The sequence below is a fragment of the Elephas maximus genome, chromosome 2, assembly GCF_024166365.1.
Source record: "Elephas maximus indicus isolate mEleMax1 chromosome 2, mEleMax1 primary haplotype, whole genome shotgun sequence".
NCBI classification, from domain to species: Eukaryota; Metazoa; Chordata; class Mammalia; order Proboscidea; family Elephantidae; genus Elephas; species Elephas maximus.
In genome coordinates, this window is record NC_064820.1 from 148121084 (window position 1) to 148140298 (window position 19215).

Below are 19215 nucleotides of genomic sequence, written 5' to 3' on the forward strand. Positions count from 1 at the left end.
CTATGGATCACAACAGTCCAATCTTGTTGTACATGGAGTCACCATGATTTAGGGGCTGACTCTGCTACAGCTAAAAACAACATGGGACTGCACTGATATTTCATTTGTTTGGAGCTTTCAGTCTTGAAAAAATAAAAACAAAAAAACTAACAGTTGCATGTCACCTGGGCTCCTAGCCTGTGGAGGGTCTTCTCCCTGTAGGAGGACTGAGCTGCTGAAGCCATCTCCTGGAAGAGTTCTGGGGTAGCAGGCTCAGGAGCCTTTGTGGGCCAGCTGATGGTTCTGACAGGGGACAGGGAGCAGAAACCCAAGAAGGTGTCACCAGAACACGGGCTTTCTTTCAGCTCCTCGGGCAGAGCCACTATCTCCCTGAACAGATGCCCATGAGCCTGGTGGGGAACAAAGTCAGGAGGATAATTTAAAGGTACGCTGAACTCTCAGGGGCAGTCCCCACCATTGTGCAGGATTTTTCCCCCCTTTTCTTCAGAGAACCCCTATCATAAAAAAAATAAATATACATGAATTACCCAAACCCACTGCTGTCAAGTGGATTCCGACTCATAGTGACCCTACAGGACAGGGTAGAACTGCCCATGGGGTTTCCAAGGCTGAAAATCTTAAAGGAAGCAGACTGCCACATCTTTCTCCTGTAATGCCCGAATAAATCCTAATTCTCCAGCTGATAGTCAGGACAAGAAGGAAATGTGGAGGCAGGTCCTCAGAGGAATGGGGTAAGAACTAGCATTTCCAGCTGCACAAGACAACTCCCTGAGACTCACAGCAGCCATGATCCTCATCACGTGCGGAAGGGGTCTGATCACATAACAGCTTTCTTACCCCTCAGGGGGCAGGGGGTGGGGCCCAGTCGCAACCACAGGGACTTGTGTCTTCATGCATTATTTTCCAAACAAGTCAGTAGAACATTGAGGTTTCTGAGCAATTTGCCGATTAATAACCACTCAAGGTGTGGGTCCACCAAGCGAAAAAATAAGGCACCCTAACTCACTCTCCTTCTCTTCATTGGGAACCTACCGTGAATAGATGCGCCAAGGAAAACAGAGAAAAGCAGAAGCCTAAGTAACCTTTCCTTTCCAGCAGAGCAACTCTGCTCGAAGCCCCACCGCTCAGCAACTCCTGGATTAATCTTTCTTTCTTTCTTTTCTTTTTTCCTTTTTCTGCTCAATGGATTGTGGTCAAGGCCATTGTAACGTGAGCAGTGCCTCGGAGGGGATTGGCCGAGGGGGCTGTGAGGGGCCCCTTTCACAGAGGACTAATTGCGTTTCAGACCACCAGTATTCGGGGGCTACAGATGTCTCCCTTCATTTGCCTAGGCAGCACAATTGGACCCATCTGTTGCATTTATTCCTCTGGCTCCCCTACCCGCCCCCCCCCCGCCCCCCGCCCCATCCCCTCTCTCCATCCCCTCCCTCCCCTTGTCTGCTGGGCCTAAATTGAAAACTCATCAAAATGTAATCCAAGAGCAGTTTGGCTGCCGAGCTGCTGAGAAGGGGCTCGGTGGGAATAAAGGCCCCCCGCCACTTTTACACACGGGCCTGAGCGCGGGGAGCCGGGTCACAGGCAGCCTTAGGGGGGAAAGTGAGAAGTTAGCCGGCAGATGGGCTGCTCCACGCGGCCCTATAACCTGATGCCTTGGAAAAAGGGCCCTAGCAACGAGCCGCCCAGGCCGGAGCTCGCCACTGCCCTGGAGGTGGCGACCCCACCTCGTAGGCCTCGCCCCTGGCCCAGAATGCTCCCATTTCAAACGAGGCTAGGGCCAGGGCTCATCACTCTCTGACCCGCATCTGCCCTCGAGAGCTCAAAGGGATTTCCAAGGCAGAGAGGGCAGGGGCGGCATGGAAAGGGCCAGGGAATGTGGCACTCGGGAAGGCAGCCTGCCCTGATCCCGCCCCACCCTCCTGTGCGGCCCAGGCCTTCCCTTCAACCTTCCTCCCTCTGCTCCGCTGCCTTGTCACAGGCTCAGGCCCTGTTCTGTACCTGCTTCCCCTTCTCCCAAGCACGCAGTGAGCTCCTAGAAGGTACAGTAGTGTCTGCTGACCCCTCCGTGGTGCCCAGGCTCTGAGGCTGGTTGGCAGGCTGACCTGAAGGTTCCTTGATTGCCATCAGTACAGATCTCAGCTCTGGCCTCTTTTCAACACCTGCCTCCAACCTGGGCAGAGAATGGGGTCATCACCCTGTGGAGCAGCTGGTGGTGGCATTCTCCCACCTGTCTGTAGATGACTTCTGGAAAGAGGGCAGGCTTCCAGGGGTCATAGTTTTAGGTTCAGTAGGGTTGGAGGAACAGCCATGATAAGGTTTCATTTACTGGACATATCTATGAAGCTCAGAGCTTTATGGAGGGCATTGGTACCTCCGTGTTGCTAGAGAGATATGGGTACAGCGTTTGTCAAACTTTTTGTCTGAAATTCACAGTAAAAAAATTTTTTTTTCATAGCAACCCAGTCTAAGCATACACACATACATAATTAAAGCAAAAGTTGCATAGAATTGTACTTCCTATGATAGTTTCAGAAAACCTGGTGAAGTAGTTGTTAAGACCTATGGCTGGTAACCAAAAGGTCGGCAGTTTGAATCCACCAGGCACTCCTTGGAAACTCTGTGGGGCAGTTCTACTCTGTCCCGTAGGGTCTCTCTATGAGTCAAAATTGACTTGACAGCAATGGGGTGGTGATGATATTTTCTTTTCTATTCTATTTTTTTTTTATTCTATTTTCTATTCTGGGCCCATCTCAGGAGTCCCTGGGTGGCTCAGAGAGTAAAGCAGTTGGTTACTAACGGAAAGGTTGGTAGTTCAAAACCACGCATAGGTGCCTTGGATGAAAAGTCTGGTGATCTGCTTCTGAAAGGTCACAGCCATGAAAACCCTGTGGAGTACAGTTCTGTTCTGCAGCACATGGGGTTACCATGAGTTGGAATGGACTCAATGGCAACTGTTTTTTTTTTGAGTAGGCCCATCTCAGAGATTTGTGTTCAGTGGCGCTAGAGTGGGCAAGAATGGGCACTTTTTACAAGCCCTCCTCCCTGTTAAAGGGGATTCTGTTGCACCTTAAGAAACTTCGATGTTTCCACTGTGCTCTGTAATCTCAAATCTGTGTTCCAGAACACCAACAAGCTGATCAAGATGGTCAGCTCAAGACAGGACCTTCCCAGGTCACTTCCTCTCCTGCCCACCTGTCCACCATGCCTTAATTAAATCCTCACCCAGCGAGAGTGTGGAGGTCAGGTCTGGCTTGGCTGGCTTTTAATTGAAGTGTTAATTTGTAGCAGCAGAGAATGAAGGCCTGCAGTTCTGGAGCCTTCATTTGCCATCCTAAGCTGATTAGCCTTGGGGGGCAAGGGGCACAAGCCACCAGCAGGGGAGCTAGCTGGGCCACAATCAGGCCTTGGAGCTGCCTTTTCGAAGAGAGGGGGCGGGCCAGGGCCAAAGCCTTCTGCACCTGCCTCATCCTTCCCACCAGGCACCAGGCAAACACCTGCCCCAATGGGCCTCCAAGGCATTGACCTGGTTTCTGCCTTCCCACCCCCTCCCAGTTTATCTCAGTGATTAAGTGCCACCTTTATCCTGTGCCTCTTCTGCTCACGCACCGTTGTCTACAGGAGGAACAATCAGTTCCTCAGCCTGATGCTCAAGCCCCCCAGAAGCTGGCTCCAAGAGCGTCTCCTGGAGCCCCATCTGCTGCCTGCCCCCTTTATCCTAGCCAGGCTAGGCTGTTTCCTCACCCTAGTCATGCTGTGCAATTCCCATTTTGGTCTCTGAGCCTTTGACCTGACGTGCCTCCACCTACAATGCCCTTGTTGAATTTTGTCTACCCTTTAAGGTTTGGCATCTCTGGCAACTCCTCCAGGAAGCCTTACATCCTGGTCAGGTTGGCAGGACCAGGCATAGTGTTACTGCAGAACAAGACAGGCTGGTGAGAGAAGAAAGTGAAAGGACACACTTGCCCAGAAGCCCAAGGCAAGCTGGATACCCAGGCCTTGAGAAGGGCAGGAATGGGCCTGGCCCTGTGTCCCCCACCCCTTTCCCTCTTGACTTCTCTGTTCCTCCCTGGACACCCACCTTCCTTGCTGGTGTGAGCCTGGCTCAGTGGTCATGAGCTCTGGAGGTATGCAGGCTGCCCTGGCCATTCACTAAGCAACTCTGAATAGTGACTTCACCCTCCTTGTTTGCAAAATGGTGACAGGCCCTGCCCTATCTGGCCCTGGACTGAGGCCTGTGTGAGGCATGTCCTACAGGAGAGGGCTGCAGAGTTCATAGGGTCAGCCCTCCCCAGTGAGGCGGGTCTGTGCCCACACTCTGCCCACCCAGACTCTCCCTCTTCTTTTCTCTGCCCTTCCTGTGTGTTTTGGCCTCCATCCCAGGTTCACAACTCTTGAGTTTGCTTTTTTGTAAGTGCCTCCAGCTCCTTCCCAGAGAAGCCACTGCAGGAACAGCTACCTTCTGGAGAGGCTTTTGTCCTACTTAGAAAAAGGAGGCATCAGAGACCCCACGAACAGGAACTCACGCCTCAGCCTCACCAGCCGCCCATCCCAAGGCCCCAGGACAGCTTCTGTCCCCAGTAATAGTAGGTCCCTGTGTGTCCTGCACAGTGCTATGTCCTTTACATAGAGCTCATGTAATTCTGTCAACAACCTCAGAGACAAGAATATTACCATTGCTATGTAAAGATCAGAAAACTGAGGTTTAGAGAGGGTATATAACTTGTTCAGGCTGCCCACCCGGATTGCCCCCAGCCAGAATGATCTTTCAAAAACACAAACTGATCTTGAGAGCTCCTGCCTCACCTTCTTCCCCTCCCTCGGTGGTTCTCCATGACTTAGGTCCCCACAGGCCTTTCCACCTCATCTCCCACCTCACTCTCCCTCATGCTGTCTGCACTAGAGACACAATGACCTCGTTTTCAACCCCTAGTGTGTAGTACACTCCCCCCAACCATGGGGCCTTTACACATGCTGTTGCTTTTAACTGGAACATCCCTTGTCTCCCTCTTCCTTATTGAGTTCCCGTGCATCCTTCCTCCTTTAACCAAGCCAAAACCTCCTCACCCCCACTCCTACAAGTCTCAATGCTTGTATCTCTCTTTTGCAACACTTGTACCAGTAAGACATTCACCCAAAACATCCACACAAACAATGTTAAAAATCTCCTCCCCTACCAGACTCTAAGGCAGAGCCTCTGTTGTGGCTTCTTTGCTGCTCTATCACTGCTCTATCTCCGAGTGTAGCACAGGGCCTAGCACAGAGTAGGCACTTGAGTGATGCTTCTGGATGAATGCACAGGAAGTGATGAGTCTGGGATCAGAACTCACCGATTTCAGATGCCAAATCTGGGCTCTTAACCTGGCCACACTGTGCTTCTTGGGAAAGCATTTTTGTGGGAGGGGAGGGTTAAGACTTCCAAATATTGAGGGGTCAGCATCAAACTGGGTCTGAGGTGGGCTGGGGGTGTGGCAGCTGACAGTGTTACTAAGGAAGGGACATGGAGGCATCTGGAGGTGGAGAGGGGCCAGCCCATGCTAACCCTAAGCTGAAAGGGTTAATAGAGGCCAGCCTTTGCTCCACGATACTCCACTGATCTCACTCCTTCAGGATCAAGGAAGAATGAAGAAAACTAAAGACACAAGGGAAAAGTTAGTACAAAGCACTAAAGGACCACATCTGCCATGGCCTGGCCCAGGCTGAGTACAGTACGACTAGATGGTGCCCAGCTACCACCACTGACTGCTCTGACAGGGATCACAATAGAGGGCCCTGGACAGAGCTGGGGAAACACTGGTGGCATAGTGGTTAAGTGCCACGGCTGCTAGCCAAAGGGTAGGCAGTTCAAATCTGCTAGGTGCTCCTTGGAAACTCTCTGGGGCAGTTCTACTCCGTCCTATAGGGTCACTATGAGTCAGAATCGACTCAACGGCACTGGGTTTGGGGCAGAGCTGGAGAAAACTGTAGAACAAAATTCTAACTCAAAAAGAAAGACCAGACTTGCTGACCTGACAGAGACTGGAGAAACCCTGAGAATATGGCCCCTGGACACCCTTTCAGCTCAGTAATGAAGTCACTCCTGAGGTTCACCCTTCAGCCAAAGATTAGACAGGCCCATTAAACAAAACGAGACTAAAGGGGCACACCAGCCCAGGGGCAAGGACTAGAAGGCAGGAGGGAACAGGAAAGCTGGTAATAGGGAACCCAGGGTTGAGAAGGGAGATTTGACATGTCGTGGGGTTGTTAACCAATGTTATAAAACAATATGTGTACTAGCTTTTTAATGAGAAACTAGCTTACTCTGTGAACCTTCCTCTAAAGTACAATAAAAAATTAAAAAAAAAAAAAAAAATAGAGGCCAGCCCCTGTGATTTCTCACTCACCCCTACTGCCACCCCGTGCCCTTACAGGGCTGACTGTCCACCTGGCACAGAGGAGGGCTCTGGACTCCGAGATAATCCCAAGACTGTGGCAGCTCACAATACCCAGCAGGCAGCCCAAGTTCCAAATAAAGCATGAAGAGAGCTGGCCGCTCCCTGAACCACCAGGTCTTCCTCTGCGAGAGGTGAGGTCACTGCAGCAGTGTCACAGCTGCCAAGGAGCCTCTCATCCCCCAACAAAGGGCCCAGCCTTGGGGACAAGGCCTGGGGTTTATGCCCCTGTTGGGGAGGCCTAGTGTGGCGGACACCCCCTGGACATCTGAGCCAGTTTAAGTCGTAGCAGGCAGTGCTACTTCACTCCCAGCTGCCCAGCCCTGTTCTGGAGCTTTGGATGCCCTCTGGCTCCATAGACCTGGGGACTAGAGGCTGACCTCCACCAAGCTGGGTGATGGTCACCGGGCCCTGCCTGCTCGGAAAATAGGAGAGAGGAGGCTCATCAGCTCTGGCCAGCACAGACAGTTCCAAGGCCTAAGGGGACTCAGTCCCTGCTGCTACCTCCAGGTTCCTGTCCGAGCCACAGAGCTATTTCCTTGGCCAAGCCAGCTTATCTTGGCTGCTCTGGCTGTGTACCACACAGAGGGACCGCTGAAAGGCCTCTCCAGACTTTTCCTTCATGAATAAAATACCCTGGGCATGCGTGACCTTGATCACTAAACAAGCAGTATGGAAGGGAACACTGTAAACACCGCTGCTGAGAGGAGATCAGCGCCCTGAGACAGTTAGAGGAATAAGTTTGAGTCTCAGATCACTACTTGCTATCTACGGAACTTTGGTCTGTGGTCAGCTCTGTGCACCTCAGTTTCCTCAGTTGTAAAATGGGGCTAATCATCTATCAACATCACTGAAATGTGAGAATAAAATGAGATCATACACGTGGAGCGCTTAGAATAGTGCATGTAGTGGGCACACATCAAATTCTCATACATAAAAACTGTTTTGTAACAAATTCTTGTACACTTAGATGAAAATTCAAGCAACTGTGTGTGTCAGTGTGAACGTGTGTCTTCATCCTTTAGGAATCACACACTTATTGGAGAATATCACATGTCTGCCTGTTAACCTCCCCCACCCTACCCCCCCCCCCACAGTGGCTGCACGGGAGAAAGACCTGGCTATCTGCTACAGTAAAGACTACAGCCGAGAAAACCCTATAAGGCAGTTTTACTGTGTCACATGGGGTCACTATGAGTTGAAATTGACTCAACGGCACCTAACAACACTCCACTCCTTGCCTTTTTCATGTAATGACAGAGTGTGGATGTCTTCCCATAGCCTCAAACGGCGCTCTACCCCTCCTTGTGACGGCCACATAGTCCCAGTATCTGTGTACACCTCTGTTTATTTAGCTAAGACACTTTGATGGGCATTAGGCAGGGCCTTGTTTTCACTATTGCTACTTTTCAACCACAATAGAGTTCTCACTGTCCCTCAAACATAATACCCAAGGGTATGCTTGGAAAATAGAGCACAAAAGCTTAAGTGCTAACGTTTTATTAGGAGTTCACTCCTGCGAATGCAGGAATAAGGGAAAAGCGGAGTGGGGAAGGAAGGAAGGAGAGCAAACATAAGGGACAGAGAGCATTATGATCGGGGCACTGCATTGTGACCAGCACAGTTGACTGCTCAGTGTGGCAAGACATCTTCAGAGAGGCTTTATGAAGCTACTGTGTCTCCAGACTGTGCAAGGAAGAAGAGAGAAGAATTTATCTGCTTGCTGGCTGTGTCTCTCATTGGTTAAAGTTCACCCCACAGGACGTCAATCCCGCTGTCCTTCTGTGCTGTGCCACTTGGCCCTTCAGCAGCCACCAGGGAAGTCAGGTTCCAAGGCAGCGGTGGTAGCATCTGCAGCTGAGGCACAGCGTGCTGAGCGAGCCAGTAAGCGGGCACGCGTGAGCCGTGCCCCCTTCCTGTCCACCTTTAGCCTGCAGCCCCCAGCCTGGTTGATATGCATGTGTGGAAGCCTCTAAGCAAGAGATGCTGTCCAGTCTTGCTGCGAGTGACAGGAGGGGCCAGAAGCAGCCACCGCAGTGAGTTCATTGATCTGTAGCCAGGGATACATTATTTCCAAGGCTGTGGGACCAATGCAAGCCAGGAAGTAAGACAAGTATGCAGATCTGGATTGGCACAAAAACTGAGTCCAGGAACTTCTCCTCTGTGTTATCACACTACCTTCTCCAGATAAGCCTTTTATTTCCAAATATGCCTGTCTAAATTATCAAGTAACCATTTATTCATCCATACATCGTTCAGTGCCTGCCTTGTTCTTCTTGTCTCTCATGAGGGATATCAAGGTTCAATTCCTGGCCAATGCGCCTCACGTGCAGCCACCACCTGTCTGTCAGTGGAGGCTTGCATGTTGCTATGCTGCGGAGCAGGGTCCACCGGAGCTGACAGACTAAGAGGAAAGGGCTGCCAATCTACTTCCAAAATTCAGCCAATAAAAACTTTGTGGATCTGAACAGAACATTGTCCAATCTACAATCAATCATGGGGATGGTGCAGAACTGGGCACTGTTTCGCTCTGTTGTGCATGGGGTCATCATGAATCAGAGATTAACTCAGTGGCAGCCAACAACAACAACCATGCTCCAGGCTCTGATGACACAATGTTTACCTATGAAAAGTAATGGTATCACAATGTGATAGGCTCAGTGATAAAAATATGCCTAGAGTATAAAGAGGGCACCAGGGAAGGTGCTATTTGGAGTGACACAAAATCCATAACAAGAGTTGGTTCAACAGGGTAAAATTTCTTTTTCTCTTGAGGTTTTCTGTCCACAGTTGACATGGCAGCTCTGCTCCATGAAACCTTCAGGAACTAGGCTACTTCCATCCCTAGCCTGTGGACTTCCTCCTCATCATCCAAGATGGTGACACTGTTCCAGGCAGCAGGATGGAGGAAGAGATGAAAGAGAGGCAAACGCACACTCTTGCTCTCTCTCAAGGAAATTTCCTACAGGCTGCTACATGCCACTTTTGATTACATTCTGTTGACCAGCACTTAGTCACATGGCTACATCTAGCTGCAGTGGAGGCTGGGAAATGTAGTTTCCCTCTAAACCATTTGTTATTACCTAACCTAGTACCGCTGAGTCGATTCCGACTCATAGCGACCCTATAGGACAGAATAGAACTGCCCCATAGAGTTTCCAAGGAAAGCCTGGTGGATTCAAACCGCCGACTCTTTGGTTAGCAGCTGTAGCGCTTAACCACTAAGGCACCAGGGTTTCCTTGTTCAGCTCCAACTCATAGCGACCCTGTGTATAGCAGAACAAAAGTTGCTCAGTCCTGTGCCATCCTCACAATAGTAGGTATGTTTGAGCCCATTGTTGCAGCCACTGTGTCAATCTTGTTGAAAGTCTTCCTCTTTTTTGTTGACCCTCTACTTTACCAAGCATGATGTCTTTCTCCAGGGACTGGTCTCTCCTGATAATATGTCCAAAGTAAGCAAGGTGAAGTCTTGTCATCCTCACTTCTAAGGAGCATTCAGGCTATACTTCTCCCAAGACAAACTTGTTCATTCTTCTGGCAGTCCATGGTATATTCAATATTCTTCACCGATACCATAATTGAAATGCGTCAACTCTTCTTTGGTCTTCATTTTTTATTTACCAAGCTAAGGCTTCTCTTACCATGGGAGAAGAAAAGACGACCAGCAGTCTTTGCCACAGATACTTCACACAAGGAGGTGGGGGTGGTGGGAATTTGGGGAGGTTTCTTGGAGGACTTGACATCTGAAGTGAATCTTAAAAGATAAGATAGGAACTGGCCATTCACGGAGGAGGCAGAAGGACATTCCAGGCAGAGGGCATTGCGTGAGAGAAATACAGCTCAAGAGATAGGCTTGGGATATAGCTGCACGCCTATGTGTGTGCACACATGTGTGTGCGTGTGTGTGTGTGCACCTGTGTTGGGAGGGGGTTGTCAAGAGCTGAGACTGGAAATATGGACACATCACTAGTCATGTGCCTTGTGAACTTCAAAAAGGAACCTTGTCTCCATCCACAAGTGCCATGGAGAACCACTGCAATGTTAAGAAGTCAAATCTGCAAGAGGAGATGAGGGGGGAGAGGAAGTGAGAGGGGAGGAGGAAATGGCTCAGTTCCCTGGGCTGGGTGACTGGTGGGCGGAGGAGGAACAGATTGGTAGGGGTAGGAGTTGAGGAAGTCGGCCAGGGGTGGAGAGAGCAATTAGGGTAGGGGAGTATCCCAGGAAACGCGAGTGTAAGAGCTGGACAGAGAGAAGGTTGGACGCTGAGTTTGGGGTGTGTGTTTGTGGTGTGTGAGTATCTGAGTGAGTATGTGGGTGTGAGTGTATGTGTGTACGTGACTGTGAGAGAGTGTGTGAGTGTATATGTGAGGTTTCAGAGGTGGAGCAGTGATGGCTAATAACCTCCTCTGGAGTATGGCTATGAGAGGGACAGCTCAAGTGGCAAAATGTGAGAGTCACTGGAGTCACTTAGGCAGGCCTGGAGCTGTAGGCAGCTTTTTGGGGTGAGGGCTGGTTGTCTCACAAGATGTTGACGTCATTGGAGGTAAGGCCAGGTAGAGAGGAAGATGGCGCTTGTGGCACTGCACTGCTCACGAACTAGTAGTTGCTATCATCACTGTGATTGTTATCATCACCATTGCCATCGCTGTGGGCAGTTAGGGTGGGCGAATGTGTGTGTGGCATCTGATGGCTCAGAGAGCTGGTGCCTCACGCATCTGCTCCTGGTTGTGGAAACACATCTCAGGGCAGATCAAGGACAGGAGCCGGGCCACAGTCAAGAACTGTGGGTCAAGGTGCCAGCGGCTGTGGCTTGGTAGGGTATCGGTCGCTAGGAAACCAGGCAGGCCTCTGCCTGGCGGAAAGCTCCCTGGGTGGAGGGCCAGGCGCTGAGGCCATTCTCCCAGTGCCCTGGGGATAATAAGGACTTCAGAAAGGACAGCCTCAACTCAGGGCTGAAAGAGGCTTTAGTTCCTTGTTTGGCGGCTTAAAAAAGGCAAACAGAAGCTTTTCTCCTTTGGGGATCAATGTGAATCCCAGAAAATCCCATTATTTCCCTTTGAGATCAGTGGCCTGCTCTTGAGGGCTTTCTCTTCCCCAAGGCAACAGCCCTCTCCTCTCTCTGTGTGATCATGCTCCCCCTTCGAGCCCCAGAATGGATTGAGGTAAAGGGGATGGAGAATGGGGCACAGGTAATTTGCTTTATAAGTGTAGTCAAGACAGGAACCAGGACGTCTGACTCTGGTGCTCACCCTTTGATCCACCATGGTCCTGAGCAGAACTCGGTGACATCTCCTTTGCAACTTTGGCATGTTTTGCCTGGCAGGCTGCCTGCTTATCAGTGACATGGTGACGTGTTTTTTTTCCCATTCGCTTATCAGTGACATGGTGACATGTTTTTTCCCATTCACTTATCAGTGACATGGTGACATGTTTTTTCCCATTGACTGTGTGCGGAGTGTATTGTGGACCCCAGCAGCCCAAACGTTGTTTTCTGGAACCCTTGTTTGAGACACTCACTTACCACAGTGGCTACCAAGAGGTCTCTTGGGGGGGATGTGCTTTAATGAATAGGAAAGGAGAATCTTTCATTAGCATCACAAGAGTTCACACTGGAATAGGTGCTCCAGAGAGCACTTAAAAGCTGTTTATTCTTTCAAGTAGGCTCAAAGTCCTTCAGCTCTGCTACCCTAACCCTCTGCTGGAGGGGCCCTCTCCAGAGAGGGCAGTGGGGTTTTCAGACCCAGCTGCTTCTCGCCCCATATCCCGGGAACATTTCCCGTCCTAGCTGTGGGCACTGGTTTAGGGGAACGCGGACAGAGGGGCCTCCGTGGAAGCCTGGGCCTGGCCCAGCCCTTCTCCCCTATGCAATTATCCCACCCAGGTGCCACCATCTCTCTCCTTCCAGGGCTCCCTTCACTGGGGCTGGGCTGATCGGCTTAAAGGGCTCTGTCCGTTTGGGGCCTCTTGGCCTCTCTGTCCCCCCAGGTGGCCTCTGTGCAGGCTGATGCTGGATTTATACTCACTTAGCCTGGGAGAAGGAGTTGGGGCCAAGCAGGGCCCAATGGCCAGAGGTCAAAAGTTAAGAGGGGTTAAGCCTTCACCCTAGAAGGTTACCCATCAGTCCTGAGACAAATATCTCACAGGTGTTTTCCCGAACCCTAGAGCAGAGGTAGGCCTGCAGGGAATGCGCCTTCATTTACTGGGGAAACACTGCCCTCCTGGTGTGGACTGTCCATACTCCAGTTCCTTGTCATTAACTATCTGGCTCTGATCTTGTGCAAGTCACTGCCTCTGGAGGCCTCAGTTTCCCCATCTTTCCAATAAAGAGGTTGGGCTTGATTGTTTTGCAAGGCTCTTCCTGTTCTGATAATCAATGGCAATAGTTCCAATGTCTTAGTTGATTCTAGTCCTTAAATGTATTTCTGTTGTTGGGCAGTGAGAGGGAGTTATGCTAGAAAAGACAGACAAAAGGAAAGATGATTGTGGGCCCTGACCAGGACTCCTGCGGTGGGGAGGGGGGCTGCAACATCTTTTCCTGGGGAGCTTGGTGATGACAGCAGACCCTGTAAGTCTATGATGGAGCAAGTGAGGGGGCTGAGCCCCAAGCTGAGCCTCAGCCCCCTCACATCTGTCCACCTTCCTCTCCCCTTCCCAAGAGGGTGCAGTGCTGGATGGCTTTGGTTCAGAGGGGTCTGCGTCCATCAGGACCCACTCATGGGGCAGGTTGCAAGGTTGAGGGGGCTGGTTTGTTCTAAGGGCACAGTGGAATTCATTGGGACTTGGTGGACTATTCTACCACTTGCTTTCTTCTGACTAGCCAGGGGCAACACCAAGGTGTATCTATAAGGATGCTGTCATCATAGTGTCTGCCAGCTGTCCTGCCCAGAGGATCGGCCTCACACAGAATGGGCGTATTGAGCATGATTGGGGCTTCACAAAGTAGCTGCGCAAGACCTGATGGAGGAGGAAAGTGAGGGAAGACAAATTGCACAAGTTTTCCTTTCCTCATGAGGATGGTATTTTGAATTGTGTTGTGTTCTCTCTGGTGGCACAGTGGTTAAGAGCTCAGGCTGCTAACCAAAAGGTTGCCAGTTTGAATCTACCAGCTGCTCCTTGGAAACTCTATGGGGCAGTTCTACTCTGTCCTCTAGGGTCCCTGTGAGTCAGAATAGACTCCATGGATGTATGTAATGTAATGCAATCACCTCCCATAATGCAATCCAATGTTATGTTAATGAGGCCATACCAGTGCAGGTATGCCCTAAACCTAATCACTTCTGAGTTCTTAAAAAAAAAAAACAAACAGATAAACACAGAGACAAGCAAGCACAAATGTGAGGGTTGGAGGAGGGGAAGAGGGGAGGTAGATGCCAAGTGAAAATCTCCAAGGAACCAAGGAACACCAGGGCTACAGAAGCTGAGACAAGGACCTTCCTCCAGAGGTGACAAAGAGAGAGACTTCCCTAGAGCTGGTACCCTGAATTTGGACCTCTAGCCTCCTAAACTGTGAGAAAATAAATTTCTATGTGTTTAAGGCATCCATTTATGGTATTTCTGTTACAGCAGCACTAGGTAACTAGGACATGGGGTTTCTGTTTTTAAACAGGGAAGTGCCCAAGCCACCTCTCGGGGTGCTAGGGTTAAAGCCATAGGCTCCTCCAGGACTGCTCTGTCCCATCTTGGTGGGCCAGAGGGAGACAGCTGGCCTGAGAAAACACCAGATGTGGACAGAGACGTGAGCAGCAGCTCACTGCGGACTTGCAGGAAGGTCCTGGACTCAGGAAGAAGGAAGAGAAACCCCAGGCTCCACTACTGGCTATAAAACTTGAACAGGTACTTAACCTCTCTGCCTTGGGCTCTCTATCTATAAAATGGGATAATAATGAAGCTTCAATGAGATAATGTACTTGAAAGCACTTAGCAGAGTCTCCAACATGATAAGTGCTCAATAAATGACAAAATACCAAAAACCAAACCCACTGCCATTGAGTCAATTCTGACTCCTAGCGACCCTATAAGACAGAGTAGAACTGCCCCCATGGAGTTCAATAAATGACAAGTCTATTAAAACACTGAGAAGAGAGGATGAAACATTGAAGGAGCATAATGGTTCAAAGTTCTCGGGAAGTTCCTGCTACAGTTTTCCAGCCCCGAGGGATGAGATTCCTGGTGGTGAATAGTAAGAATTGCTGATAGCTGTAGAGTGCTCACTCCACTGCCCTGGGTGGCGCAAACGGTTAAGCACTTGACTACTAACTGAAAGGCCCACCCATAGGTGCCTTATATGAAAGGCTTGGTGATCTTCCAAAAGTCCACAGCCATGAAAATCCTGTGGAGTGCAGTTTTACTCTGCAACTCGCGGGCTTACCTTGAATCAGAATAGACTGAAGGGAAACGGGAACTACTCCCTTTCAGGTGCCAGCTGTTTACACTTTTCATGGCATTTAAGCCTATGGACAACCCCATGGTGGGAGGTTGGTACTAACCCACTTTACAAATGAGCTCTTCGAAGCCTGGAGCTGGGGCTAGGGTTTGAGACAGATCTTAGATTCAGAGCCTGAGTGTTTTTTTGCTTTTTTTTTTTTTTTTTTTTAAACAAAAGCTCCTGTGCTTGTAAGACAGGCCTCCTTGCAATCTCAAGCTGTTTCAGAAAGTGACTGGGGTTGGCCAGAAAGCAGGGAAACTGGGATCCCAGTACTGTCCAATCCTGGGGGAAGTGGTGCAGAGATGGGAGCCCACTGTGCCTTCCCCCATAGAAAGAGGGTTGAGGCTTCCCAGATCCTGGGGGCTGAGCAGGAGGCTGGGGAGGGGCATGGGTGCTCCATGCTCCAGGCTCACAGTGGCCTTGGGTGATGGACATCATGCTCCACAAGGGTCAGAGCCCCTTCCCCTCCCCCACATATTGTTATGTTCCTGTGTGAAGAAGGGTGGGTGGGGGTGTAGGAAAGCTTATGTCTCAAGGTGAGAAAAGCAGAAGAGATGTGAAAATAACAAAAAAATGTAAAGGCAGAAGGACAAGCTTCAAAGGCCTGGTTCCTGGCTGTGTGCTTGGAGAGAGTCCTAGAACTTGGCAACGCCTGGGGCACAAACCAGAGAAAGTGAACCCAATGATGGGGTGAGCAGCCTCCCTGATCAGAGTTTGAGAGTGAGTAGGTGGGGGTGGGCCCCACGCTGTTCCTGCTCCCAGTGGGGCTCATCACCCCCCACCCCAGCAGTGATGGATGTGGCAATCAGGGACAGATGGTGGTCCCTAAAGACGCAAATAGGAAGAGAGGAGGAACCTCTGCCCAGCTGAAGGGAGGAGAGTCAGGCCGGGATCAAAACTCCCTGAGAAAACCACTTCCCTCTGTGGCATTTCTATCTTTGGGGACATGCCCCAGTGCTCCCCTAGAACAGCTTGGGGGCTCCGGTAAAGGTGGCCCTGCCAGGACAGAGAGGAGAAGTGAATCAGTACTGCTGGGTGGTGGTGTGCAAGGGCTAGGGATGGCAGAGCTGTCTCACCTGGATGACCTTGGGCAACCCCTTCATCAATGTCCACCTGTGAAATGAAGCTCATGCCAGTGCCTACCCCAAGCATCCTCAGGCTCAGGGACATCCTACTGGAATCACCCAGGCCAGTTCTTTGCCCTCTTTCACCCCCCCCCTCCTCCCTGCCCATTACCTTACTAAGTTTTTAAGAATCTCCGAGTGACCAGGCAAGCTCCTGCCTTGCTTCCCATCTCCGGGTCTGAAAGTCCTGTCTGCCTAAGGGAAGGGAGGGATGCAAGGCAGGGCCAAGCACCCCATGAATAAACAGGTACCTGCCAGTTTGGGACTTCATGCCCTTGGCTCCAGATGACCTTTTCAAGGAAGGATTTAAGTGTTTTTAAAATCTTAAGCCCTGAGCCCCACCCCACATCATATGGAAGACATAAAAATGCCACCAGATCCCACATTAAATTTAATTTATATAGAATTTTTTTTTTTTTTTTTAAGTAAGCGGTTGGAAACCGTGGTGTCATAGTGGTTAAGTGCTACAGCTACTAACCAAAGGGTCAGTAGTTGGAATCCACTAGGTGCTCCTTGGAAACCCTATGAAGCAGTTCTACTCTGTCCTGTAGGGTCACTATGAGTTGGAATTGACTGGACTGTACACAACAACAACATATAAGTTGAGTTGGTTTACACTTGAATAATTAACAATGTTATATTACAGGCATTTAATTAAATGCTTATTAAGGTCAATTTAAAGTTTTTTAAAAATGTATAGCAAGTAATTTTTTTCAAGTCTCAACATTTCCTAAACTAAGGCCCTTGAAAAAGCCCAGGGCTTTGTGCCTATATTTTGTGAGGTAGTGGCTGTGGGTCGAAGGAGCAGGCCTGTCCCTCTCCCAGCCTCAGCAGGCCCTTTGGGAGGTGCCAGGTTGTGTGGGCGGTGTCGCGGAGGAATGGTGGGATGTGGCTCCCTCCCACCCAGCTGAAGGCAGGAGCCCATTCCTAGCTTGGAAGAAAAGCTGTGCCTGAGCTGTCTCCTCCACTCCCCCGGGCCAGGGAGAAGGCATTCGAGAGCTTTCCAATTGGAGAGCCTTTCATCTCTTTGTTTTTACAGTGATTAACCCCTGTGAGCGCGCTGCAAGCGTGGCTCCAGGCAGCGCAGGGGGATGGATTGGAGGAGAAGGCCCGGGACGGAAGGTTCCGGGGCTCGGGGCTTTGTCGCTTTCAGGGAACTCTGCTGCCATAGCCATGCGGCTTTCTAAGGCCTGACTTTGAATCCGATTCCATTAAAGAGCCTGCTCAGTCTCGCGAGCGGAGAGAGCGCTCCGGCTTGCCCAGCCTTGCCCTGCGCCCTTGCATTTGGGAAGGGTGAGGCGCAGCTGGACCAGGGACGCCGGACCTGCGGGTGGGGAATTGGGGAGCCGGGGGCTTGATTTCGCGTACACATGACCCCTCCCCGGGCCACCAAAAGCGTTGGGCATCGAGCGACCTGCCCCTCTGGGAGCCCCTTCCTCTCCCTGGGCGTCGGGGCTGGAAGGAGGCGAGAAGTGCAGTCGTCGTCCGGCTGGAGGGAGGCCGGGGCACCTGCCGGTGGCTCCACCTCTGCATGCATTTCACACTTTCTATCCTGTTTTTATCCTGTTAGGCCTCCGCACTCCTACGCGGTTGCGGACTCTACACCCCGTTTCTATGTCATGTGGATTTAATCTAGTTAGACGATTTTCTGCTTAAAATTGCATTGTTAACAGCAATTGTTTAAAAGTGGGCCGACAGTGAGGGTGCCCAATCTTTGAACTGGGCCAGTTTTGCATGCCTCAGCTCCGCGTCCGCCGCGCGGCGCAAAAAATCCGCCAGCGCCGAGTGGGGTCGGGGAGGGCAACACCAAACAGTTCTCCGGCTTTCTGGTTACTGAGCCTACAGGCCGTTTCCCCAAGCGCAAACAGATGCAAATATCTCTGCAAACACTGTACAGAGCGATTCAGAGCGAGGCGGCCTCTCGAGGGTTCAATAGCCCTTTAAACCCAGTCTAATTGCCCCCAAGTAGAGGTAAAGGGTCCACATGCATTTTTTCACTTTGGCTGGAAGCGAAGGCGGGGCGGTGAGGGTCCTCGGGAGCGCGGACCGAGGGCGGCCCTGGTTTAGCGGTTTGTGACACCGACTCCGGCTGCTGCGCGCGTAGACCGGGAAAAGGGCGCAGTGGCTCTAGGGGACTCCGCTCCTCAGGCCCAGCGGGGACATCGTGCAGCCGAAGCTGGTGTTACGGGAATGCAAGTTCCAAGAGGCGGCCGGTCGTTTCAGGCCCACAAAGGCCGCACTAAATCGCGGCGCGTACAATAGCATGAAAGGGCGCGCTCTGGCCGCTCGGGAACAAAGTGGAATCACACACTAATAAGCTTTTAACTAGCACGCACGAAGGCATCGCCGCTCCCTTTGTGCGCCCTGCGCCTCGGTGAGAGCCGGGGTGAGCCCTGCCGGCCCCTCGGGGAACAGACACTCTGTCCTTCAGCGTCCCTCGGAGACCCCAGGGCAACCATTGCTCTTTGGGCCAGGTATTTCCTTCCAATATCGCGGGCAGAGGCGCCAGGGATCTGCCTCTGCAGTACTTAGCTAGCCCCAAACCCCTGCGTCCTGCTCGCTCACTTGGACCTCGCGGCCCCGGAGGCTCGGGTATTTCCTGACCCTTCGGAAGACTGTGTCTGGACCTCGAGACCTCAGGCCGGAGAGGAAAAACCGCCAGCAAAAGAGCCAGCCTAGGCGCGGACTCAGCCACTGGTCCGCCTCATGTAGCCACGCGGTCGCCGCCTCCAGTCCAGGGTCCAGCCCGGCCATTTCATTCCCTCCACCCTGCGCTGTAGCAGTCTGCGCGGGCTGGAAGGCCGAGCCCGCAGCAGACACATTTGCTGCAAACCACGAGTTGCCCCTGCCTTCTTCGCCCTCTTCCAAGCACTGTCTTCCACACCCACACCCACACCCACACCCACACCCACACCCACACCCACACCCACACCCACACCCACACCCACACCCACACCCACATCCACATCCACATCCACATTTGCTCAGGCTCCAGGCGTTTCTGCCTTCATGAACTTCCGGCCTGGCGGTCTCAGGGGCAGAAATCAAGCTATAAAAAAAATATATATATATATATACGTTTTGTACATTCCCAGAGATCCATCGGTCCATCATATCTAAACTTAGGTCCGCCTACGTGGGGACCGCTCTAAAAGAAGAGTCGGCTTAGTCCAGTTACTAGGGGATGTTGTTGTTAGGTGCTATTAACCGGCTTAATCCAGTTACTGGGGGTAGGGAAGAA

At 51.3% G+C, this 19215-nt stretch overlaps 1 protein-coding gene across 1 annotated transcript in view; it reads right to left on the reverse strand.

The window, feature by feature from the left end:
- TIFAB (TIFA inhibitor) overlaps positions 1-18728 on the reverse strand; it is an 85532-nt gene extending 66804 nt beyond the window's left edge. Inside the window, 3 exon segments of the mRNA XM_049868642.1 lie at positions 17234-17298; positions 17973-18150; positions 18540-18728. Of these exon segments, the coding sequence (XP_049724599.1) occupies positions 17234-17298; positions 17973-18150; positions 18540-18728 (432 nt within the window).
- Between the last annotated feature and the right edge of the window lie 487 nt (positions 18729-19215).